The sequence below is a fragment of the Tenrec ecaudatus genome, chromosome 14 (genome assembly GCF_050624435.1).
Source record: "Tenrec ecaudatus isolate mTenEca1 chromosome 14, mTenEca1.hap1, whole genome shotgun sequence".
Taxonomy (NCBI): Eukaryota; Metazoa; Chordata; class Mammalia; order Afrosoricida; family Tenrecidae; genus Tenrec; species Tenrec ecaudatus.
This window is the reverse complement of record NC_134543.1, coordinates 41384581-41410302: the sequence shown is the minus strand read 5'-3', so window position 1 is coordinate 41410302 and position 25722 is coordinate 41384581. Positions and strand designations below refer to the sequence as shown.

General features: G+C 42.6%; 1 protein-coding gene across 4 annotated transcripts in view; it reads right to left on the bottom strand.

Annotated features, from left to right (window-relative positions):
- Positions 1 to 25460, bottom strand: part of PPP2R5E (protein phosphatase 2 regulatory subunit B'epsilon) — a 172107-nt gene extending 146647 nt beyond the window's left edge. For 3 of the 4 annotated variants that reach the window (XM_075531953.1, XM_075531955.1, XM_075531956.1), the window contains exons 1-2: positions 24869 to 25460; positions 22581 to 22744 (exon numbers count right to left, since the gene is read on the bottom strand). In XM_075531953.1, the coding sequence (XP_075388068.1) occupies positions 22581 to 22737 (157 nt within the window). In that variant the 5' untranslated portion in view covers positions 22738 to 22744; positions 24869 to 25460. The remainder of the gene's footprint in view (positions 1 to 22580; positions 22745 to 24868) is intronic. The other variant, XM_075531954.1, reaches the window with a different exon arrangement.
- Positions 25461 to 25722: the final 262 nt, after the last annotated feature.

Below are 25722 nucleotides of genomic sequence, written 5' to 3'. Positions count from 1 at the left end.
CTAAACTGAATGCCAATGACCCAGCTCTCTTGGTTCCTTCAAAGGTATTACACAAAAACAAAATGTCAAGTCTAGAGTCAATTAACAGAGAACGGGCATGATGTTGACAAGCTGATTAGTAAATGAGAGTACAAGTCACAAGTTACTGTGAAGACCATGACAGTCCGGGAGCAGCTCCTGGAAGCATTAAAATCACCCAGTAAGGATACACATGGTAGACAACTAAAAAGGAGGGGAAAGTTAAAAATAATAATAATAATAAAAGAAATGGGTAGTGGGGACACAGGGCACTAACCCATCCAAGGAGAGGGTACTGTTTATATCTCCACAGGGAAAGAGGGACCAGACATCAACACAGTGCTCCAAGATGTGAATGCAACATGCCAGCATGGAGGGAACCAGTGGAGAGGTCTGAGGGGCTGGTCCCAATCCCAAATACTACATGGACACCTGCCCCTCCCCCAGAAGAATTTATTTTAAAGGACCACAGTGAATCTGCAGCTCTGGGAGAAGGACATATCAGATCAGAGCACACGGGAGCAGATGAATGGGGAGGAGGAGAGAGAGGAGCACATCCTGGCCTACCAGGCCTTGAGGATGATGTTCCCAATTAGAGCAGCCAGTCCACAGAGAAGACCACATGGCCGGCCCCACTATGAGACATGACGTCCCTCACTGACCCATAGCCCTACAGGGGACAACACCAGAGACACAGTGTGGGAATTGCGCCCGATCTGATGCCGCCACACCAAGACAAAACACTAAGGGGGGTGCAACAGAACAGCAAGGGAATGGAGCAGCGAGGTCCCCAGGGAATGCTGAAGGTGGACTTTGGGGCCAGGGCATGGTGCCACAACAGACTGTTTTGGAAAACACTCCTAAAGGCCAACAAACAATCCTTGAACTAACTACAGGTTTTTCTTTCTTATTTTGTTTTGTTTTTGTCATTGGTTTGTTGTTGTTGTTGTGTATATTGTTGCTTGGTTTTGCTCTGTCTTGTTTTTGTGCATGTTATTATCTCCACAGTTCTGTCTAAAGAAAATAGGCTTAAAAAAAATAGGCTGGATCAACAATCTGGAGGAGAAAACAATTGAACCAATAGTTCTGGGTGGGACATGAGAGAAGAGGAGGTGGGAGGAAAGGTAGAGTTGCTAACAAACCCAGGGACAAGGGAATAACAAGTGATCCAAATCGGTGGTGAGCAGGGTGTAGGAGGCCTGGTAGGGCATGATCAAGGGTAATGTATCCAAGAGGAACTGCTGAAACCCTGGTGGGGACTGAGCATGATAGCAGGACAAGAGGAAAGTCAAACGAAATAGAGGAAAGAGCTAGGAGGCAAAGGGCATTTATAGAGGTCTAAATAAAGGCTTGTACATATGCAAATATACTTATTTATGAGGATGGGGAAATAGATCTATGTGCATATATTTATAGGTTTAGTATTAAGGTAGCAGAAGGACATTGGGCCTCCACTCCAGTACTCCCTCAACGCAAAAATACTTTCTTCTATTATTGGCATTCTATGATGCTCACCTTCCTGACACAACTGCTGGAGACAAAGCAGATGTGGTGAAGAAAGCTGATGATGCCTGGCTATCAAAACATATAGCGTCTGGGGTCTTAAAGGCTGAAGGTAAACAAACGGCCATCTAGCTCAGAAGCAACAAAGCCTACACGGAGGAAGCACACCAGCCTGTGCAATCACAAGGTGTCGAAGGGATCTGGTATCAGGCATCATCAGAACAAAAAATCATATCATTGTGAATGAGGAGGTGAGTGCGGAGTAGACACCCAAAGCCCATTTGTAGGCCACTGGACATCCCCTTTCAGAAGGGTCTTGGGAAGGAGACCAGCCAGTTAGGGTGAAATGTAGTAACAATGAAACATACAACATTCCTCTAGTTCTTTAATGCTTCCTCCTCCCCCACTATCATGATGCCAATTCTACCTTACAAGTCTGGTTAGACCAGAGGATGTACACTGGTACAGATAGGAACCAGAAACACAGGGAATCCAGAGCAGATGATCCCTTCAGGACCAGTGGTGTGAGTGGCAATACCTGGAGGCTGAAGGGAGGGTGGTTTGGAAAGAGGGAACCGATTACAAGGATCTACAATGTGACCTCCTCCCTGGAGGGCAGACAACAGAAAAGTGGGTGAAGGGAGACATTGGACAAAATTATCAAGGGTTCATGAGGGAGGGGGAAGTGGGGAGGGAGCAGAAAAAATGAGGACCTGATGCTAGGGGCTTAGATGGAGAACAAATGTTTTGAGAATGATGAGGGCAATGAATGTACAGATGTGCTTTACACAACTGATGTATGAATGGATTGTGATAAGAGTTGTATGAGCCCCTAATAAAACAATTTTTAAAAAATCACCCAGTAAGAATTTCAGCATAGTAAAAATACAAATCTTTTCACACAGAGAACTTACCTATTCACCGTCCTACAAACCACTTCTGAAAATCACTCAGTACTCTACCCCTCCTGCTGAACATCAAAAATAATGCTTTCTCTGGGTCTAGATAGATGACCTCTTAAGCTTTCCTTATAGGCAAAAAAAAAAAAAAGCAATTATAGTAGAGACTACACTTTATATTTCTCTTGTGATCGCATTTGATTATCACTCTTACCTGATTACCACAGGTGGAGAGGTGGGTGTAGATGGCTATTGGAAGGAGGAAGGATAGAAGGAATGAAAGATTCCTATAGATCAATAGTTCTCCACCTGTGGGTCGAGACCCCTTTGGGAGTTGAACGAACCTTTCACAGGGGTCACCTGATTCATAACAGTAGCAAAATGATAATGATGAAGTAGCAACGAAAGTAATTTTATGGTTGGAGGGGTCACCACAACATGAGGAACTGTATTAAAAGGTCGCAGCATTAGGAAGGTTGAGAACCACTGATATAGACATTGTCTCATATTACAACTGATTATAAAAAGGTTTGATTCGATGGTCACCAATGTTCTACTTTGTATTTATTTGTAAAACAGACGTAACATTACCTATTCTGGTTTTTAGTTAATTTTTCTGAATACCAAGGCTGAAAAAAAAAAAAAGAAACCTCATTCCTGTCCCCTGAAAGGTAACCAGTATTGTTATTTTGATCTCCTTCTGGATCATTGCTCATGTAGAAGTTACTGTAATCTTTGAACTACAATATACACCATTCTTTCCAGCTAACTCTGTGACCCAGCAGGACCCTCCCTACACTTAAGTGTTCTGCTATCCGGGTTTTCCAAGTCCTAGAAATCTAACATTTGTCCTATACACTGAATTTGAAACAATACTAACAATAGCTCACCTGTTGTCACACACAAAAGAACAGTAACCCAGTAGCAAGGAGTGACCCTCTCACTCACAGCCATTAAGTCAATCCTGACTGTGTCTCTATAGGACAAAGGACTACTGCTCCTGGGGGGGTTCGAAGACAATACCTCTTTTTTTTTTTAAGACTTTTATCAGGGGCTCTTACATCTCATCACAATCCATACATTCCTCCAGTGTGTCAAGCACATTTGCACATATGTCATCATCATTCTCAAAGCATTCTCTTCCCACTTGAGCCCGATATCAGCTCCCCATTTCTTCCCCCTCCCTCCCTTTCCCTTGATAAGTTATAGATTATTTTTTCCATATCTTACATCGTTCTGCATCACCCCTCACCCATTTTTCCGTTCTAGATTGATCCTTGTGAGTCAACACCTCCTAACAGGAGTAGGAAGCCTCCTCTTTCTCTCCCTAAAGAACCGTACATCCCTTAGAGAAGCAGTGGCAGCGGGGCAGCGCACCAAAAAAGTCATGTATTGAGAGGGGAGTTGACAGAATATCTTTTCCAGAACTGAAATAGAAACTGTTTGGATGGTTAAATAAAAGCGCTCAGCTGAGTTTATAGGCCTCGCTTATACTTGACGTGTGGAAATGAGTCTTCTGGAAGAAAGAAAATTTGGGGCGACAGATCCTGATTATCTCTATTTCTGAGGATCCATTCACCCAAGAAAGGTCTTCTGGGGTCACAGACTGGTCTACTCAAAATGTACGAGGCTCTGACATCATACAAAGGACAAGGAAAGATGGGGTGTTACCACATGACACACAGCAAAATGAAGAGCCTGGAAACAAAGTTTCTAGTAAAAGAAAATCTCCCCAAATAGTGTATAATCTTTCAAAATATGAGCCATCAGATACCATATAAGAATTCATGCATTTGAATTATAATGTTGGCAACGGATCCTGACTGTGGACTGCCAGAAGGATGAACAAATCTGTCTGGGGAAAAAGTATACCCAGAATGCTCCTCAAAAGCAAGGAGTGCAAAACTTCATCTCACCTACTCTGGATATGTCCTGTGGAGGGACCAGTTCCTACACGCAGACCTCATCCTTGGTAGAGTCGACCACCCTCAATGAGATGCCTTGACCCAGCGGCTGCAACCATGAGCTCAAACACAGCGATGTCTCACTCTCTTGCACACAGGGCCACTACGAGTTGCAACCAAGTAGCAGCTCTCGTATTACTTAAAATTCTGCCACCTCGATTTTGCACCCTGCTGGAGAGCCTGATACTCACCTCATCATTGCTGAAGGTGAGGGGCAGAGGTGAGAGGCTAGAATGGGGTGGGGATTTCTGCAACAGCCAATGAAATGTTTCTTTGGAATTGCCTTTGCTGAGGCTACCATGAAATTACGCTTTCTCCATTTCCTGCACACACATCAAACAAGACAGATTGGGCGAAAGAGCAAAGTCCACCTGGGAGGAAAGAGAAACTACAGAGAGGAAGAGAGAGAAACGTTCATAGAGCTTAGCTTTCCTTCATCACCCAGGGCCAGAGCTGGAGCGTGTGATATAAATAAAAGAGGGGACAGGGACAGGGGAGAGAGCAGAACAAACCCTTCCCCAAAGCTCTGCCCTCCACTGTAATCACTGCATCTCCATCCACAGGAGACGGGAGACAAAGGTAACGTTGCTCGGGTCCAAGTCTCCAGCCCACGGTGTTCTATGGTAGATTCAAGGACAGCTGTAAAGTGGCAGATTCGTGCCAGCAGCAGCTCTTGTGAACCAGCAAATCTCTGTCTAGTCAAAGCACAAAGTATGACAGGAAAATGGGTTGGTTTCATTGCAGGCTGAACTAAGATTCACTTACTATTGGACACTATTCCTAAGCAAAGCTAATCAAATAAATTGTTAGCTGCCATCAAGTTGACCCTGCACGTGGTGACCCTAGGCACAGCAGGCCAAACTGCTACCGGTCTTGAACCATACTCATGATTGGCCATCGGGCGCTCTCTAGGGCATTCACTGGCTGCTTCTCAGAAAGAGACTGCTAGGTCTTTTCTCTCAGTTCGTCTTAGTCAGGGACCTCCACGGAAAGCTGCTCACCACCGCAGCAGGCAAGCCTCCAGAGACAGGTGACTGCTGGCGCTGCGTGGCGCGTGTTGGCTAATAATCAAAACGAGATCTACTGCTTGGAAGTGGAGAACTCTACCCAGGAACCACCAATGTCCCAGCTCAAATAAATACTCCTGATAGAGATCCCATCGAACCTTAATATCTGACCATACTACTTATTCAGGAATACAATCATTCCTTCAAAACAACATTTACCACATGTCTCCTGCATGCCAGACACTACCAGCTCTCAATCACAGCTGAAAGAGGAAAAAAATCTGCCTAGAGCAGCAGTTTGGAACCTGTGGGTTATGACTCCTTTGGGGGTTAGATGACTCTTTCACAGGGGTCGTCTGATTCATAACAATAGCAAAATTACAATTATGAAGTAGCAACGAAAATCATTTTATGGTTGGGGGTCACCACCATATGAGGAACTGTATGAAAGGGTCGCGGCATGAGGAAGGGTGAGAACCACTGGCCTAGAGCCTCTCCCAGCACTTGGCACCCGTTGGCAGAGAAGGCCTTTCAGACTGTACTCTGACCGAACCAGCACCTTTCTTCGGACCTAATAATCAGTCTTTAGACCTATGTCTAGTTTATCTCACACTACATCATCTAAAAATTACCTTGATTAGAAAAAAGTGCACTTTGAGAAAAGTATTAAGATACAAATCAAAAAAGGCACGAGTAAGAAACAGTGGAAGAGTCTTATAAAGTCAGCATGGTTTTATACACAGGAAGAATATGTCTTTCCCACTGCAAGAGTGGTCTCTGTCTCCCTGAGTATCCAGGGAGAAGTAACGATGACCGGGTTCACGGCCCCAGACACTGGGGATGCAGCCCTGCGTGACACAGTCCCCGGCCTCAGCGATGGAAACGTTAGAGATAGTTGTAAGGCATTTCACATACATTACCTCCAAACTAAGCCTGCAAAGCAGATGATGTATCATGACTTTACCAAGGAGCAAACTGAGTCTCTGAGAAGACAGTATGTCCTAGGTCACCCAGCTTGCAAGGAAGATTAGCTCGCATTCTAGAATCCTTACCTGTCTGGGTCACAAACCTATCCTTTTTTCTAAAACTCTACCCTGAAGAGGTACACAATAAAATTACGCTTTCTCCATTACGACACAAGAGGTGGCGAGATCACCACTCCTCCTTAGACTCCAGTGCTACTTCTGAACAGCTGACCTTCAGAGCTCTCCGTGGGCCCCAGCGCTCTTTCTTGGCAACATAACTACTGCAGGAGGAGGGAAGTGAAATAGAGAGGGAAAAGGCAAAAGAAAAGAAAGAGCAGAAAAACAGATGGGAGAGAGTAAAAGAGAAAAACCATCACAGGGGACCCAGTCTCAAGCTCACAATCAAGCAGAGGTGAAATGGTATCTATGTGTAAAAATACCCTTACCGTTCCTTCACTGAAACTTTCGTGGTTCCATCTTTGAATATTTACTGTGACGGGAGCTCAAGTATGGCAGAAAAACCAGCATTCAACAGTTAAAGAACACAATATTCTGTTTAACATTCCGGTTCCATCACAACTTACTGAACTCAAACTGTCACGGGGACTTCTTGGAGCCTTGGTCTACCTTATCACATACCTACTTCAGATACATGTAGGTACTGCCTTTTGAAAATTATCAATCACAGTCACTTATTTGAATTCATTATGAAAGGAAAGAAATCCACTAGGGTGAATACATTTTCTGGTCCCCATAGAAACGGAAGCCATGTCAATGATGATACTCATTATCTTAAGTATGAGAGACGAGTGGTTTGGACATTGTAATAACCATTTTCCATGAGGGGGAAATAGGGAGGGGATTTGGAGGTGGGGGGACTTTTCAAAAGTCCAAATAAAAACTAAATACAGGTTTTATTATAGATCAAAATTGCACATGAACAAATCTATCATTTCCGCTCATAAAAATAGCTCTAAGTAGAAACTCACAGACGAAGAAAAAATGTCTAACACACGAAATTCATATTCTCAGCCACCTGGCTCCAAAGATATTTTTGCAGAACTCCTAGCAACCTCAGGTTTTTTGTTTTTTTCTTTTTAAAAAGCTTCAATTCTCTGATGGCAACAAATGTACAAATCTGCTTGACACAATGGATGGATGTATGGATCATGATAAACAGTTGTACGAGCCCCCAATAAAATGATTACATAAATTTTTAAAAATTTTTAAAGCTTCAAATCTCCTATTTAATGTTAAGATGTTAGGTTAATAGCTATTTTCTATTTGTCCCAATTGCATCTACCAACCTCTTAACTATATATTCCTCCTCATGTTTCACAGTAATGACACACACAGGCATCCAAGCCCCACCCCCACCCCCTTTCCCTCTAAGTCACTGCACACACCAGCTGGGGAAGACAGGTGAATGCAATGGTTTAACATCTGTCATAAAGCAACACAGCTCATGCTTGGCAAGACTGGTCCGTCAGTTCAGGAATGTACTGACTTTGACAGCTTCCAAATGTTACTTCATTCAAAAATTCTTTTTAAAGTTCTTTAGCAAATGTTAATATACAGAGTGACAAGTACAGTGAAATACTGTCTTGCTTAGTCTGTGAATGGCTAAGTAAATTGATTTTGGAAAAGAAATACCTACTTCCCTAAGTGTAAGTATACAAAAAGATATCATATCTTTATAAGGTCCACTTGAGACTCAAGTCTTTAAGGGTCAGACATTATGTTATTTGTAAGTAAATAGAAACAAAGAGAGCAAACGTGTACATAACACTTTCCAGGAGCTGGATCCTATTCTAAGCCTTAAGTATATAAACTCACTCAATTCGCAATACAGTGCTATGGACAGGTTCTCAGTCTCTCATATGGTTTGCAACATTTTTCTCCAAATGAGTCACACAAAACCTATGGCTAGCCCAAGAAAGAAGGGAACTGCTCAACTGTCCTTGCATTACTGAGCATCAATTATTAACTATGAAACCCTGGTGTGAAGAAATTATCCTTTTAAGGCAGTGGTTCTCAACCTTCCTAATGTTGCAACCCTTTAATACAGTTCCTCATGTTGTGGTGACCCCCAACCATAACATTATTTCGTTGTTCCTTCATCACTATAATTTTGCTACTGTTATGAATCGGACAATCCCGGTGAAAGGGTCATTCAACCCCGAAATGGGTTGCGACCCACAAGTTGAAAAATACTGTTTAAGGAAACATTCGCAGTTCTTAAGAGCCCTTCTCAAAAACTGTGGGGTACCTTTCTAGCCCAGAAATGTAAACAGATAGTTCTAACTTAACATAACAAACAAAAACCAAACCCACTGCCATACAGACTCAGGGATCCTACACACGTTTCTGAAATCATAATCTTTCCAGCAGGAGGCGGCCTTTCTCACATGGAACAGCTGGTGGGCTTGAACTGCCAATCTTGAGGTTAGCACTGCCAAGCCACCAGAGGTCCTTACATTAACACACACACACAGAGAGAGAGAGAGAGAGAGAGAGAGAGAGAGAGAGAGAGAGAGAGACAGTTCAAGAAGTAAAACAGCCAAAAAATATAATCGAAACAAGGTAATTTTAATATTAAAGATAGCCATGCATTCACAGAAATGCACATTGTTTGATGAACCAGGAAATTACTCTGAAATCATTTTGATATTCATTTTAAGCACTGGCTGTTGAACCTCCAACCTCTACATGCCCTTTATATTGTTGGCATAGCTCACAGGTCAGAGTCTGCGATAATCATTGGTGGTGTTTCCCCCTCTGTAAACCACCACAAGTCCATTCTGCTTCGAGTACTGATACACAAAAGCCCTCCTCTCAATAGTCACCATCCACAGAATTCAACACAGATAACTCCCAATACTCCAAATTCTAACAGTTCAGGAAAAATTTAAATTAGCAAGTGGCAAAGAGGTAGATTCAATTTTACTTTCTTTTAATTTGTAATCTTTAAACTACTTTCAATTATTTATTTTTCCAATCTTCACAGTAACTAAAACACAACCAATATGACTCACTTTTCCTAATTATGCTTCTTGCATTCTCATTTAATGAATTTCAGTTGGTGCTGACAGTAATTCTAGCTCTAATCTTTTAATGAACAAATCAAGCTATTGTATTATGCTTCCCCCAATTCCAAGCAGATTTTCATAAAACAGAGAACTAAAACACGTGAAAACTGAAGATTGTGTACTTTAACAATACAGGGAGATCTCTAGAGCACAATATTGTCCCCTTGTGCTTCAGGGGATGGATTTCATGAACAACTTTGAAGATAAGGTAGATCCCAACTTTCCAAATCATGATGTGCCTGAATTAAGACAAACCACACTTAAAATGCTTTTTAAATATTTTTGGGGGGTGTCTTATCATTAGTAATACAAGCAGGCTTTAAAAAGTTGGTGGAAAGATTCCATTATCTTTCAATTCCAAATTTTTTGTAAGCCCCTTGAATGTACGTATACAATGTTGCGGCAGGTAATCTGTTATCATTCTAATACAAACCTCCAAAGACAAAGACAGGTCAGATTTATAAAGAAACTGATAATAAATGTCAATAATAACAAGTAAGGAGGAAATTAAGATGTTTAACTTACATCAGAACTAACAGAAAAGAGTCATTGGAAGAAATCCTCAATATTAGTGGAAGACTCCTTGTATTCTAAGAGTAAACTGGCAATATAGAATCAAAAGTAATCAGTAACTAAGAAAGGAATTTCTTTACAAAGATATCTCATTATCATACAATATGGCAAACACAATTCACCGGGGCCAAGTGAACCTTGTTTTTAAAATTTCAATTTCCAATGATGATCATCCTCTTCCATCCCTATAATATTAAGCACCATAATGGCAGCCATCAAGTTGACGCCAATTCTTAGCAAGTTCTTACAGGGCTAAGAGAACTGCCTCGTGGCGGCTGTAAGGCTTTCATCTTCACAGAAGCGGCTCTCCTGTCATTTTCCTCTGCAGCAGCCGGTGAGACCCCACCACAGACCTTCCATTAGCAGCCAAATACCTCACCTCTACACCACCAAGGCTCCTTGAAGGTTGCTCTGTCAGAGTGGGATAAGAACCTATGCCTCCAGGGGAAACTGCAACCTGAATGCTGCAGCACACTGGTGGGGCACATCCCCAGATATCGTCGATAGCAACTAATATCACACACCTCATCCAAGAGAAGCAGTTCTAGCCATCACATTTATCACATTCAGAAACAAAAAAACTTACTGCCTTAGAGTGCACGCCAATTCACAGCAATACTACAGGACAAGACAGAACTGCCTTTGTCAGCTTCTGGGGCTTGGAACTCTTTATGGGAGTAGGAAGCTTGGTGTTGCTCCCACAGAGCACCTGCTAGTTTCAAACTGCTGACCTTGAGGCTAGCAATCCGACCCATAACCGCTTTGCGACCAAGGCTCCTAGCCATCACATTAGCAGCGTGTGAATTAAATGTCAAGCCACTACGGCCCCAGAATCACGTTATAAATATCCAAATGGTCCTTAGTCAAAAAAAAAAAGGTTAGACCAATGAGCCCTCCTGGGGGTGGGCAGGAATCATAGAGATCACATGTTCCCAAACTTACTAGGCCAACTGCCCTTGAAAGAACCAAAATTACTCAGCAACCCCCTGGCAACTAAAACCTTTTGATACTGTAACCCACAGTCCAGAATAAAGTGTAGACACCTGCTTCTGCAGCCCCCTGCATCCTTCCACTTTGGGAAACACTGATACAGATTATAGCACAACAACCAATAAATAAACAAGACTTTAAAATCCGGAAGCTTTAAATCTCTACTAGCGGAGCAGCAGACGGCCTCATCTTGCCCTTGTGGAATGAATGCCTTGTGAATGAGAACGAGCAAACTGGCAGTTAGCAGCCCAGCATGGAAGCGGCGACCAGCCACTGTTCTTAACCCAGGATTACCTATTTCCTGAACATTCAACTAAACCAGAAAAGCCTAAATAAATCTCACAAGCCACTGAAATGCTTTACACAATGTTGACATGTAACTAAATACAATAAAATATGGCACTATCAGAAATCCTTAAGGAATATCTAACTCTAGGTAATACAAAAAAAAAAGTTTTCTGAGCAACCAGAGGTTAACCTTATGTCTTAGTTCTGCAAATCTAAAAATGTATGGGAGCCCCTTCCCCAGAGTCTGGCACACTCCAACTTGCCAGTACTGAGGTCTGAAATGTCTCAGCTGGTTTTTATTACAATATCCTTAAGCATCAAGCAATGATGCTTCATTTCTATGGGACTCTAGCCATTGTTATGAACACTGGTTACAATAGCTGGGACTGGAAGTGAAGCAAAGGGGGGTGGATCTTTGGGGTGCTGGGGCAGAAAATACCTTTGACTTTAAAAAATCCCAAGTGCCCATTTGCTTAAAAGTCTCTTTGACTTCTGCTCACCAATATTTCTTTCTGTAAAATTAGTTCGGTCAAATAGAGAGTGAAGCAGACTTCTAAGGTTCTCAAAAGAACTCTCCACTTTTGCTATCAATGTTCTTGATTTCAAAAGGGAGATTCGTTTTTTTTAAAAGGTATTAAGTGCCTAGAGCATGCAAGACATCTCTCTGTGAGCTGTGATTCCTAATACGAAGAATCTTCGAATGGCACAAACCATTAAAAAGCTGAGCTACTAACCAAGAGCTTGGCAGCTTGAAATCAGGCAACAGCAGCTGGAAGGAAAGTCTGGCAATCTGCTTCCAAAAGATCATAGTCATAAAACCTCTCGGGTGCAAAGTTCTAAGCTGAGAAAACTGCCACAAGTCAGCATCCACTGAACAGGAACTCGTTTGGTTTTCTTTGGTTTGTTTGCCTTGTAAGGTAAAAGAACTCTTGGGAATTGAACCCACTTTTGAGTATGTGCTTATGGGGCATGATAAAGGTGCATCCCCTACTTTTACCGGATAGTGTCTTCTGGGGCCATTCCAATGAAAGGGCATTTCCAAAGCCTGTACCTTCTCTATTAGAAGAGGGCACTTTTCATGAACGGTGCCAAGCCCCAAATTTTCTCCATGTTCTTTCTCATGTTTTAACATTTTACTTTGATAAGCATTCCAGGTACAAAACTTCAAGTTGATTCCGACGCCTGGCAACCCCACAAGCCAAAGGAAAACTGCCCCAGGGGGTTTCCAAGCCTGTCACCTTTACACAGACACCCTGGCGGCGTAGTGGGTTATTTGTGCTGCTAACCTCAATGCCAACAGTTAAAATTCACTGGCCACTCATAAGAAAGATGAAGTTCTCTGCTCCCATGAAGGTTTACAGCAATGGTTCTCAACCTGTGGGTCGTGACCCCTTTGGGAGTCAAACAACCCTTTCACAGGGGTCACCCAGTTCATAACAATAGCAAAATGACAGTGATGAAGTAGCAAGGAAAATAATTTTATGGTTTGAGGGGGCCATCACAACATGAGGACCTGTATGAAAGGGTCGCGGCATTCGGAAGGTGGAGAACCACTGGTTTGCAGCCTCAGAAACTCTAGAGAGAGCCACTCTGAGTCAGACTCAACTCAGTGGCAGTGTGTTTTCATCTTTGTGGAAGCCAACTGTCACACTCACACCCTTCTCCCATGGGGCAGCTGGTAGGTTTGAACCAGCAACCTGTGGTTGACAGGTAAGCACTTAACCAATGCACCACTCGGGCTCCCTGTTCCAGGAACGAGCAACCCTGAATTAATTAAATGAAAGTGAAACATTACTGTAATATGACAGTCTTACAGTATGACCTTTTGCCAGGTATGGGCTCCACCACTCTGGGTTCTGAAGCAGTGTCTTGGTCAGAGGACTGGCTCTAGGACAGGCCAGCAGCGTGCAGAAAGCTAAGGTGAGGACAGTTCCTGAAGCAGCCCACACTATCTTTCTTACTCATAGCCACCTCGGGAGGTGGGAGTCTCATTTTACAAACGTGACCTCAGTTCACAGTTAGGATTACTGCCTAGATTTGAACTCATGGCCTTTCCTAACATCAGCTGGTTCCCCCAAAAATGGAAAGATGAGTTCTAAAGGTCTCCGTGGCAAGGGTGCTACCACAGTCCCATATCCGAACTATCCTGTGGCTATTTAAAATGCTCTCAACCCAACTCACTGTCATCAAGTGGATCCTGACCCACAGCGATCTTAGGACAGAATAGAACTAACTGCCCCCATGGGCTTCCAAGACTGTAACTCTGTACAAGAGTAGAAAGCCTTTTCTTTCTCCCAAGGTGTAGCTGGTGGTTTCAAATTGCTGGCCTTGCGGTTAGCAGCCCAACATGTAACCACTATACCACCAGGGCACCTCTTAGAGCCCCCTATATTGAAGGAAGCTTCAAAAAGTTCACGGAAAAAATGAAACTAAAGATAATGGAATTTTTCCATAAACTTTTTGAAACTCCCTCATAGAGGCCTTTATAATGAATGTGTTTGAGTCCAAAAGGGATACAGAAAGAGGTCTTGTCCCTCCCTGCCATCATGAGGTGTCCAGCTATTCTCCTTGTCCTGTCCTGCCTCTTGGCTGCACCGGCTGACCTCCCTGGGGAGCAATACCCAAAGTCAGTGTCACACCCACAGTGATGCTGCTGGCCTGGATGCTCCCATGCCTACTCTCATCTCTGGGTGTTTCTCTGCTCTGTTCCATCTCCTCACAATTTTCAGATTTCTTGCAGAGGCAATGAGATGAGTCACTTAGGAAATCTTATTGGCATAGCCTGGTGTTCAGTTATTACTGGTGTTGGCATAGCCTGAACAAAATTGCTCCCGCTCTCACTGGGGTTCAGTTACTACTAATGTAGTGGGAAAGGCACATACTTTGGAACCAGATAGGTCTGGGGTCCCAAAGCTCGCTTTGAGTGCCTACGTGACCCACCAAACTCAAAATACCCATCTAAGAGGACAGAACAGAACTATTTCCTAGATTTTCCATGGATATAAATCTTTATGGAGATAGTCTCATCTTTTTCCAGAAGCTGGTTCAAACTGCTGACCTTGAAGCTGGCAGCCCAACACTGCCACCAAGGCTCCACTTGACGGTCAGTTAACAGGAAGCATCTTTGCTTGTGGTGGTGGAAGGCTTTCCAGTGATACACCCGGGACCCTGCCCAACACACGGCAGAACCAACAAGATACTGCTTCTCTTTTTTACAAGTTGCTAACCTCCGCCTTCATTAGCAAAGACAACCTGAAGCACTGCTCCGCCCACCGTCTAGGGCTGTCCCAGAAAAGAATGCTTTTACCTAGACACACCCCACTTTACCACTGGTACTCCTGTTCCCTCACTGCAATGTTTCAATTGGGACCGATAACAACTTTCATAGCTATCCCTCTGGCGTATTCTGGTAACTTCTACTTTCAACCATCTTTTAAAATTCTGATTGGTATCAAAAAGAATTAAACATCAGGACAGAAAAACAGGAGAAAACCCTCTTATCATGAGTTCTCCCTCCTACTGGGAAGGGATTATATGATAAATTCATTTCTTCTGCTCTGAGTGAGGAAATTGATGCCCACCACCTAAAGCAATGGTTCCTGACCTTTGAGGAAAGTGCTTTGGGGCTTCAGATGATCAGAATACTTTGCCCAGAAAAATATCAATCTGTAGAAAGACACAAAGTACTTACTGCCTGGAATTGGAAGAGGGTCACAGGCCTCTGAAACTCACCAAAATACCACAAGATAAGAGAACCTTTAACAAAGAACCATCTGTGTTACTACAAAAACTGGCTAAATTTTCAAATCATAGTTTGCTTCTGTACAATACAGTAAATTTAAACGCCTGGAAAAAACTCTCCAAAGTAAACTAAGAAAGACATTTGCCCATTCACACCTCAACAAACATAGCTTAAACCTGACTCCTATTTATGCTTCTGTCTCAAAAGCAAAATCACAGACAAAGCCCTGGCTCCACACCAGCACAATTGCTAGGGACTGGGAGGGAGGAAATCAAGTCCTGAACCATCTACAACATTGTGTTTTTTAGTACCATCCCTTTAAAATGTCTATGTTTGTGTCTGTTTTCAAGTATAAAACGCATTTGTATAATACATTTGCACATGCATAAACAGATCCAGATGCATATAAGGGGAATGCCCCAAGTTATTTTGAGTGGGAGCTATAAGCAATTACAGAAGTTTGGAGTTTGGAGTTCCTGCCACAGTAAATATCTAAAATGAGTGTGTATCTAACAAAAGTGTCACCTGTGGACACAAAAGTGTCCACAAATGGAATTTCTCTTGAAAATAATTACATTAGCTACTCTGAGTTCTTATTCCTGAAATGCACCGCCAGTCTGAAAGTGACATTAACAAAACAGTAGAGCTAATCTTGTTCCATCGCAACTAGTTCTCCTTTCACCTTTAAACTCAGGACTCTCCCTCCGCAGTGCTTTTCTTCCTTAAGGGGAAGTAGTCTAGATCATACACTAAAGGAATAAAAAGCAACTTAAAATACCCTGGTAGCATTTCCCATTTTACAGTTTTTCCCAGTAATTAATATTGCTGTAGTTAATATTCCTCAACCCCTGCAATCTATTCAGCGCTGGGTGAAAGATTTCACGTGCTTTATGACATTTAATCCTCACGCTGACTCAATGAAGTGGATTCTATTACTCTCCAATTTTAGAAATGAGAAAATCGTACCTTAAAAGTCACATAGCTATCAGCAGTGGGCCCAGAATCCAAACCCTGGTGTCTATGACCCAAAGACCTATACAGGCACCCCTGAGGACCAACTGTCCTAGAATATTCCTATGCTGTTATACCGCTCAGTTAAAATTTCACTTTTTTGCTCAATTCCACTGTTAACATAAAAGAAATCTAAAATCTTGACAGGTACAGGATTAAAATAAAAATTTTTAAGCAGTAAAACCAGGGTATCATCATTTACAAACAAGCCAAAAAACGACCTTGGCCTTTCAAAATACAGAGACATCTCACTGTTCTTTACAAGCACCGCAACCACAAGCTAATATCAAGAGCCAACATGATTATAAAGTCTTAAGTTGAACAAGAAAACTGACCCCCCAAAATTACCTTGATCAAGAGAAAATTTGGATCTTCAAACCTTCTCTGAAAGTCCATTAAAAAGTTCAGGTAGGTTAGTTTCTCTGAAACCACACGGAAAGTCTAGTGACCTGATTAAGCCTATAATTCAGTCCCCTAACATCAACTGCCAAAGAATGTATTTCACTGTCCTTAACATCTTAACGCTTGCAAAAAGGAAAGTGATAAACCCCAAAGGAAAAGCAATAATTCTTGAGATGACATACATAAAACCCACCCCCTCTTCTCTCCACAAGGTACCAATTCTGTTTGTGGCCTGAAACACAGAACTGCTGGGACACGAAGGTACTCAGCAATTTAATCCTTTAAAAAAAAAATCATGCATTTGCATCCAAAGTGCTGACAATTTACTTCCAAACATTCGGCCATTGAAAACCCTACAGTTCTCCAAACACATGGGATCGCCGTTACCCAGCCCACTTGAGGGCAGCTAGTCCACTACTGTCTATACTAAGTGCTAATCAGCAGTGTCCACTCATTTGCTAACAGATATTTATTGAATGCCAACTATGCAGTCACCATGGTCTAAATCCTAGAGATAAACGATGCCTACACCTGAAAAGTCTATATCCTAACAAGAGGTCTACACCTAAAGTCTATATCCTAACAGGTGAGGGGAGGATGGATAACATAGCAGTGAACAAACGTACCAAGATTGAGTAAGTTCAGAGTCCAATAAATGCAATCATAGAACCCAGAGGGTGATATTTTTTTAAGTCCCTGTGGAAGGTCCCTACAGAGGTCTCATTTGAGCTGAAACCTGAACACCATGGTGTCAGAGGGAAGACGTTCTAAGTAAAAATGGGCCGCTATACCTTTGCCGGAGATTCAATTGGCTTGATAACACCTAAAGGGAAACTCACATTTTGATAAATTCTGTAAACAGGCTATGTTTTATGGCAGAACTCCAATATATATGTGCACGTAACACAACTAACATGGTACTCCGAGAATAACAAAAATACAGCCCAATCTTTTAAGTCTAAGCCAAAAGCTAGAACAATGAAGGAATGAGAGGGCTGGATCTTTGAACATCTAATAAAAGCAATGACTTCCCTCATCTAAAAGCATACACATACACAGACACTTTACCTATCATTTCAAGAGGTTTTTGGAACCCTGAAGTCTATGATGCACCTCCAGCCAGAAATCCATGATTAAGTACAAAGCAAGCAGGATTACCATATTCAGACAGAATGGAATATGAGAGGGGGCTTCAGTTTGTTGAAAAATTCCAATATCTTTTCGTTTCACTGTTTGTGAACTCTCGGGGCCCTTGCAACTGCAAGCTGCTAGCCGTCTTTTAGGTGATGAACAAGTCAAGCGCATTTACAACTCCGCCAGGTCCACCTGAAAGGTGCTACGAGATTTTTCTCTAGCTCCAGAGCAAATTATTAAGATATATATCCCTCCCTAAAAATAAACGAAATGCTTAACTACAACTGAGTGTCAAATTTCACCCATGGAAATGTTGGAGGTTAGCCCTTGACTTTTCCAAGATTGCTTATCAGTTCTTCCCTCAAAAGGAGATATCTCCACACTGTTTCAAGGGTTGACCTTCCAATGCCTTTCAACTTACAGGGGTTCTTCCAGTTTAAGAGCAAAGCTCAATATCCAAGGTAAAAATTATATCCTTGGTTCTTAACCTGTTTTGTTGCATCAGGTACCCTTTTAAGAATCTGCAACATGCTGTCGAATTCTCCCCCCAAAATTTGGGCATACACATGTAAATGTTTACATAAAATCAACCAGTTCACTACATTGTAAAATCTCATACCCAAAACACAAGAAAACGTGGACTGGTTGCTTCTGAGACAGTAACGAATTATAAAAATAGCACTGGGAGTTTTTTTTTACTATCCATCCTTCTGTAGCTTTTGAAATTTGAGTTTGACTCTATTACCTATGAGGAAACACAAGGCTTTCGACTTCTGTCAAGAGTTGCAGTCAACGGAAACCCAGGGGCAGTTTTACAGGGTCTCCTTGAATTAAAATCTACTCAATGGCAATGAGTTTGGGTTGTGGGTTTTTTTGGTTTTATGTTACCTATTTTAAAAGAGAGTAATTTTATAGGAAAAAAGGCATCACACTAGGTAATAATGTAGCTGACCACCAATGTAAATGGCAAAAATCTCTAAATAAAGATGCTTAGAAATGGCTGGGCTACTAAATTCAATGTTTGCAAGCTTACTTATTGAATTTTGGAGTTATAATGTTCATCACTACAAAACTATACTTGCTCTTGTTTCAGAATTTCCAAGATTTCCATGTTCAACTTTTTGCTAGGAAAATAGAAAAAGTCAAATAATAATTCAACAGTATTCTATTTTATCTACTAAAAATTTCTAGCATTTGATGGACGGTGGCAATCATACTTGTGTTATTATTATTATTCAATTTTATAGACAATGAAGCCCTGGCGATGCAGTGGTTATGTGTTGGGCTGCGATCCGCATGGTCAGCAGTTCAAAACCACCAGCAGCTCCTCGGAAGAAAGACTGGGCTTTCTACTCCAATAAACCATTTCCAAAGCCCCCAGGGGTTGCTATGAGTGAGCACTGACTGGATGGCAATAAGCATATTTTACAGACAAGGACACCCAGGTCTTCAGGAGTAAACCCATTTGTCCAAAATCAGGAGAAAACTGGGAATTTTATAGGCAGCAACACTCCAACCCCACGGAACAGTGCATCACACGGAAACAAGAAGGGTGATAAGCACTGAGAGAATATTGAGAAACGTAGAAAAGGGGGGGAAAATTCTGAAGAGAATATTATTGATTTAAAAGAGTATTGTAAAATACACTTTAGAGCCTGAGCTGATGCTAAGAATTTGGAACTCCATGGTACATTCTTCCTTTATATTACTCAAAGCAGATATGGATGAACCAGATGAATTATCCTACTGAACAGACAACACAAAGGCAGCTTCAAAGTAGAATGTCTAAAGTCTAACAAATCATCACCCAAAAAGAACAAAAAAATGTAAGTTGAACTTTAAGCCCTTGCTTAAAATTAAAAAAAGAAAGGGAGAAAGAAACTGCTTTCATTAGAGGAACCCAAGATTCGCAGTCGGAAGACTCTAAGACCAACGAGCAAAGAGTGTCTTGCTGCTGACTGATGCCTCCAGTCAGCATAGCTTTAGGCACAGTTAACACTGACTGCCCCAGCTACCTGCAAAACGCCTCAAAAGTGCAGAACAAACTGTGAGGCTGGAAATAATGATGCTGCCCTCATTATCATTTCATCTTCAAAGAACTGGCATTTTTCAAAACCATTTCATTCAAATCTAAAGTTAAAGGATCTTTCAAAGTCAAAGAAAGATGAAAATAAAGCATGGGACGGTGGGGAGGGGTGGAGAGAGAACATCCGCAGTCATCTAACCAGATACTGCTGTTATTTCTAATTGTTAGAAATAGGTGTGCACTCACATGCATGTGTTCGTCCCAATGTTTGGATGGACTGTCAGTACTGAGTGACTTGGTTTGTCGTGAGTGAGTGGCTCAGCTAGATAACTGTCAGAGAAGCACAAGCAAGGCATCGCCATCCTTTCTTATCAAGCCCATAAGGCTCTAACCCTCCCCTGGGTTTTTAATCACTGAAATCAGTGAGAGCCCTCGGACTCAAAAATCTTACGACTCTTGTGTAAAATATTTGAAAATAAACATCGATGAAAATTCAAAGTCTCTACCTGTTAAATTTATTCTCCATTTTCATTACCCACAGTTGGGGAAAAAGCAGGTCACAATATATTACACAGAGCTCTATGTTACTGCTGCCTTCTATAGAAAACAACATCGAGAGTACAAACATCAAAACCCCACCCTGCTTATTAGAAAACATGCAAAACACATGAAGTGCTCCCTTCACTTTGTTACAGATCTGAACGTGTTATTTCCATGTCTTACCAGTCACATAGGAGACACACAAACACTCAGCTAATGACAATAAACACAGGAGTGGTCATTACTGAAGGCCAATGTCTGCAGTTTCGGGAATTATTAAAAAGAGGAGTTATATACCACTAATTATTAATTATTGTTTATACAATCGCTACTTTCAAATTTCCCTGGGAAGTGACAAAAGGCACTGAGATTTATTTCTTTAAGCAACTCAAAAATTTTAATTCTAACTTATTGGGTACCCCAAATAAAATGAACTACACTACTGTCTAATTCAGTTAGAACAACACTATAAACTATTCAAATCATTAACCATCCTTTGGCAAGTATATATCATTTATTCTCATCTCTCCTGCAGGAATTATTAGAAATTCTTGAATTTTCATTAAATTCCAAAAGCAATTTCTAGAATTTGGTAATAAGGTAACAAATAAAAATTAATCCACTAAAAGACAAATACCATTTGAGAAATTCTTTGCCTTCAACATAAAAATCAAATGTAAATACATGTTACTAAAGTCTATGGGGTGACTGAATTTCTGTATAGACAGATCTGGAAATGTAATGCATAAATTATTTCCAAAATATTTACCCAGAATGTGCTTGCTATTCAAGAATCACTCTTAGCCTAACATTAGGCTTTTGAGGATATCTATTATTACTTGGTCTTATTGCTCTCCAGTTCTCCACTATGGCAAAATGCTGAGCAAGCTCTCAAAAAAATATGTTCTAGAAAAGGAGATTTCTTGGAAATTTTGTAATGTAACTTGACTTCTTTTTAAAACATGGGGGAAGGCTGGGGCGGGGGTCATGGACAACAAAGTATTATGGCACATGCCCAAATCCTGCTCATGACCCAGAAAACCAGTTTATACTATGGCAATGAATAGTCAGTGGAGTTCTAATTTAAATGCTTACCCCGAGCCCCAAGAAATTCTTTTAGCAATGAAATTTAAAGTTTTATCCAATCCTTAAAATGTTTAATTTAATTCCTGCAAATAAAGTCCTTTGCCAGATACAGATGCTGATAACCACACATGTTGACTACAGCCAATAAATTACTAAAGAAGTCAATGTGCCAGTCAGTTTTGCATGTTAGTTTTATCCCTAAAGGATGTCCCATTCCTTTTTCTGCCAAAGCTTCATAAAGACCATTCACTTTTATTAGCAACATGTGGTACCAAAATTGTCACCCCTTAACGTATTAAGAGTTCAACTATACTACCTGTATGTAGATCATCTTTATAGGAATCAAAATTCATTTCATTTCCACCAATTTGAGGTTTTAACATTGAAATGTTATTTTTTTAATTCATATGGGAAAAATAGAAGTTTGAAATATCCTAGACTACATTTTGAGGACCTTTTCCAATCAAACTCCCAGTTTTTCCTTTAAAACCGTGTGAATTCATAAAACTATTACGGAAATAGATGTCCGCAAACCAGGGTCAGATTTCCTCCCAGCCACTAAAGTGAATCATGTTGTCTACGTCTCCAGTCCTCCTTGAGAGGTGAGTAGCCTTATAGTGCACGTGATATAAAAACTGTGCTCTCATACAATTCAAACATTGCCTCTTCATAAACAAGAAGCAAATTAACAAGGAGCTTTAAAATGTATAAGCACACACAAGTAATAGCTTAAGATCTAATTTGGGTGGAGTGGGGGTAGGGGTTACTTCTCAAATGCTCCTGTCCACCTTAAAAACGTGCCCTTAATTCATCCCAGAGAAAAACAAGTGTGGTCATCGTTTATCTTTTCACCTATCCAAAAGCAAGAAAGCATGCAATCAATTACAACCTCTCCCCGCCCCCCTCAATTTTAAAAAATACTATTCTTTCAAACACTCCTTTCTAGCTGTAGATTATGGCATCATCTCTACTGGACCTACATCCTGAGAGGAAGAGTGAGCCACTTGTAGCTGTCGGTGCATGTCACACGTCCACTTCAATGTCCACCTGAGAAGAAATGAAAAGCACAGGCCCAGGGATCGTCAAGATTTTCTTGGCCTTCAGTTTTTCTACTAATCAATGCGAGGGAGTCTCCTGATAATGAGTTCATTGCTATTCAGATTAAATTGGGCCCTTTAAAAAGGAGAATGGATACCTGGTCAAACAGTAACTTCTATGTGTCTGGAGCCTCATACCCTCAACTGGCAACAAAGAACTTGTAACAGAGATGAATCTCGACAAAAAGGGAAACTGTGTGGAGAAGATAGTGATAAAGACGTCCATCACCTGGTCATCAGCCTTACCTTTTAGCAGCGGCAGAGGTGTTAACTCAATAGGTTTGCCTTGAGACCTAAACTGTGAGGAACTTTGCGACCTCTTCTGTCTGGCTTTTCTGACGGACTTCCGAGAAAATCCGTCTACTTTATCCACTGATGGAGGAGTAGTTGGTGCTGAGGACATATCCCTACTGAAGAGAAGAAGGACTCATAGACACATTCCCAAGAAAGCACACAAGAGATTTATACAAAGTCTAAAGTATTCACAAACAATATTCGTGAAAATGGAAAAGTACACTAAAGACATTTTTTAAAGTCGCACGTCAACGGAGAAGCACAACTATTATGGGTCAAATGGAAGCTCATGACCATCATGTAAGCATGACTCTAATGCCGGGTGCTGCTCTGTTATTGTGAGCATGACAGATGTTCACTTACACTTACACTTGACTCCTCTAAGCCCTTTGTCCCTTTTTCTGTAACTGGAAAGTTCGTCTTATCTTGAGATTCCAGAGACAACTGTGGAGCTATTCTGAAGCTGGAAAACTGTCATGCATGCATTTTCCTAAGGTATTTAATATTATAAATGGGCTCTGGAGCTGAAACTCTTAATGCGCTTCAAGAACCTTCACGGATGCATCATCATAGCACAGCGAAACGTGTAATTACTCAACTATCTGAGCATAACTTTTAATGCAATGCTGTTGGCTATGATAAACTGCACCCCACTGCAAAATGAGGACGGGCTAGATTACTTTAAGCAGAACTCAGAAAAGGCACGATTAAAAGCATTTCAAAGACGCTTTCCTTTTTGAATGGTTAAGTTATTAAAACTTTATAAATAAAGTTATGATGAAATCGTGTGCCCAAGTTGAACTGAAAACATAAATTCACAGCCTCGACAACTAAGTTGCGTTTCCTTGAGGTTTAGATCTTTAAGTTCATCATAAAACACTCACTTCATTCCATCGAATTGGATTTTGAACCCTCTCAAATTATTACAAGAGGGATATTTCCTAAAAGTAATAAGCACTGAGCTCAATTTCACTCACTAATTTAAGCAGATGCCATCATTTCCATGGCAGAGGTTCCATGCAAGATTAAAAGCAAGCAGAAATGCTAAAATGAAATCACTCACCTGTCCTCTCAATACATAAGTTATTGTGTGTGTGTGTGTGTGTGTGTTTTAACTTCCACACAAAGAGGAAGGGAATGCTTCTGAAACAAGCGAATATAAAAAGTTACTTGAATGACCGGGATTCTGAAAAGAGTAGGAGTATCTAAAGCAAACACAAAAACAAAAAGAATACATAATGTTGAGGTTTGGAATTCTTGAGTCTTGTTTGGTTCTGTTTCTTGCTGAGTTTGTTTGTTTTAATGAGGCTTTAAAAATATCTACCTAATTTAACCTGGCATGTAAGGTCTCATATCCCAAAGGGAACGGCTATATAAAATGCAAAGCCACTTCAAAACGTCATGATGACTGCATCAGCGAAAAGCTCCACATCACATTTTCATGTGGGAAATTTGGGTTCGCTTGTCCAATCTAGTCTGTGAATTATTCAGATTTCATTCTAACCCTACCCTAACCCTAACCACACTTGGTTTCAGTGAATCCTGCCCCTCCATCTCTCTTGACGTGTCCTCTTTACTCCTCATCCAGCATCTCTAAGGACTATATATAGTGGATTTTCTTTCTTTTTTGTTAAATCATTTGCCCCTAATGCCCGCTGCCCAGAAGAAACGTCAAGGATCTCAACCCTACACGCTGCAGCAGACCTGAACGTGCAGCAGCGGCCGATCTGTGCAAAGCCACGGGAAACAGGTTTCACCGGGAGCCAGGGCTCCCGGAGCTTTCCCATTCTAGAGGCAAGATGGCAAGGGGCATTTCCAGGCATCGGGGAGAATCCAAACTGGGAAGAGGGTGCGGGGAGGCGAAAGATAGGGAAGGGGGAAGGGGTTCTTGCACATTTCCTTTGCTCCCACCCTCTACCCCAAGCCCAACTGAAAATCCTCCTCACTACACCAACCCCGGTTTCTCCCCCACCACCGACCGTGGGTAAAGAGGGCAAGCATACACCTCCAATGCCAGAGGTGGAAAAAAGAGGGTGAGGGAAGAGTGGGAGAGGAGGCAGCAGAGCCATTTCCAGGTAAATCAGACAAGTGGCACGCGCTCCTCTCCCGCACGCCACACCGTTGCACCCCTCGCTCGCCCAGGCGAGGCCTTCTAGGGGCCGGCGCCCCGCCGGTTCCACAGGAGGTTGAGCAGGAGGAAGCGGAGCGGGCAAGCCGCGGCGCTGGAGGGACGAAGTTACCTTGAAGCTTCTGGGGAAGAATCCGAAGATGACCTGTGGTTTCGAGGGGTAGGAGCCGGGCGAAAGGGCCGCAGCGGGGGCGGGCGGCGGGGCCGGGCGGTGCAAGGGGGAGGTCGGAGCAGCGGCGGGGAGCACGGGGCGACGGCTGTCCGGCTCGGCGTCCCTCCGGTTCCGCGGCGGCGGCGCCTCTAGGCCTCACGGCCGGACCTGAACCTCAGCTCTCCGGCGGCAGCGGCGGCGGCCTCACGATCCTCCCCCGCGGACCCGTCCCATCAAATCGGCACCGACCCCGTTGCGGCTCCGCCGGTGTCTCCCCGCTCACATTCCCGGCGGGCGGCGCCTCTGCTAGTTGCCCCGGACCCGGCGGCGGCGGCGGCGACGTGGGGAGGGGGGGAAGGGCGGGAGGAAGACTGGATCCGCAGCGGCGGCAGCAGGAGAAGGAAGGAGGAGGAGGAGCAGCCGCTGGAGCTGGAGCCACCGCTGCCAGAGCCGCCGTTCCGTAGCCGCTGTGGGTCCTCGTCAATGCCCCTTTCTCTCTCCTATTGTCAATATCACCGGGTGCCTGAGTCCATGGCACAGGCGCAACCGAACTTTCTGGCCAGCAGAGCCCGCCTCCGGCGCCCGCCCACTGGAGGCTTCAAATGGGAAGCGAGGCCCCATTGGCCAGAATCCGCCTTCACTCCCATGCCAGCAAGTTAGGCTGAGAACTGATCAGGGATTGGCGGCGGGGGGGCGGAGGGTTGGGAGGGTGGGACCAGAGGAGGCCGAGGATTGGGCCGCGGTTTGAAGAGCCCGGATGAGGCCGCGGTCTCTGGCTACGCTGCTGCTGCTGCTGCTTCCGCCAGGCGTTTGGA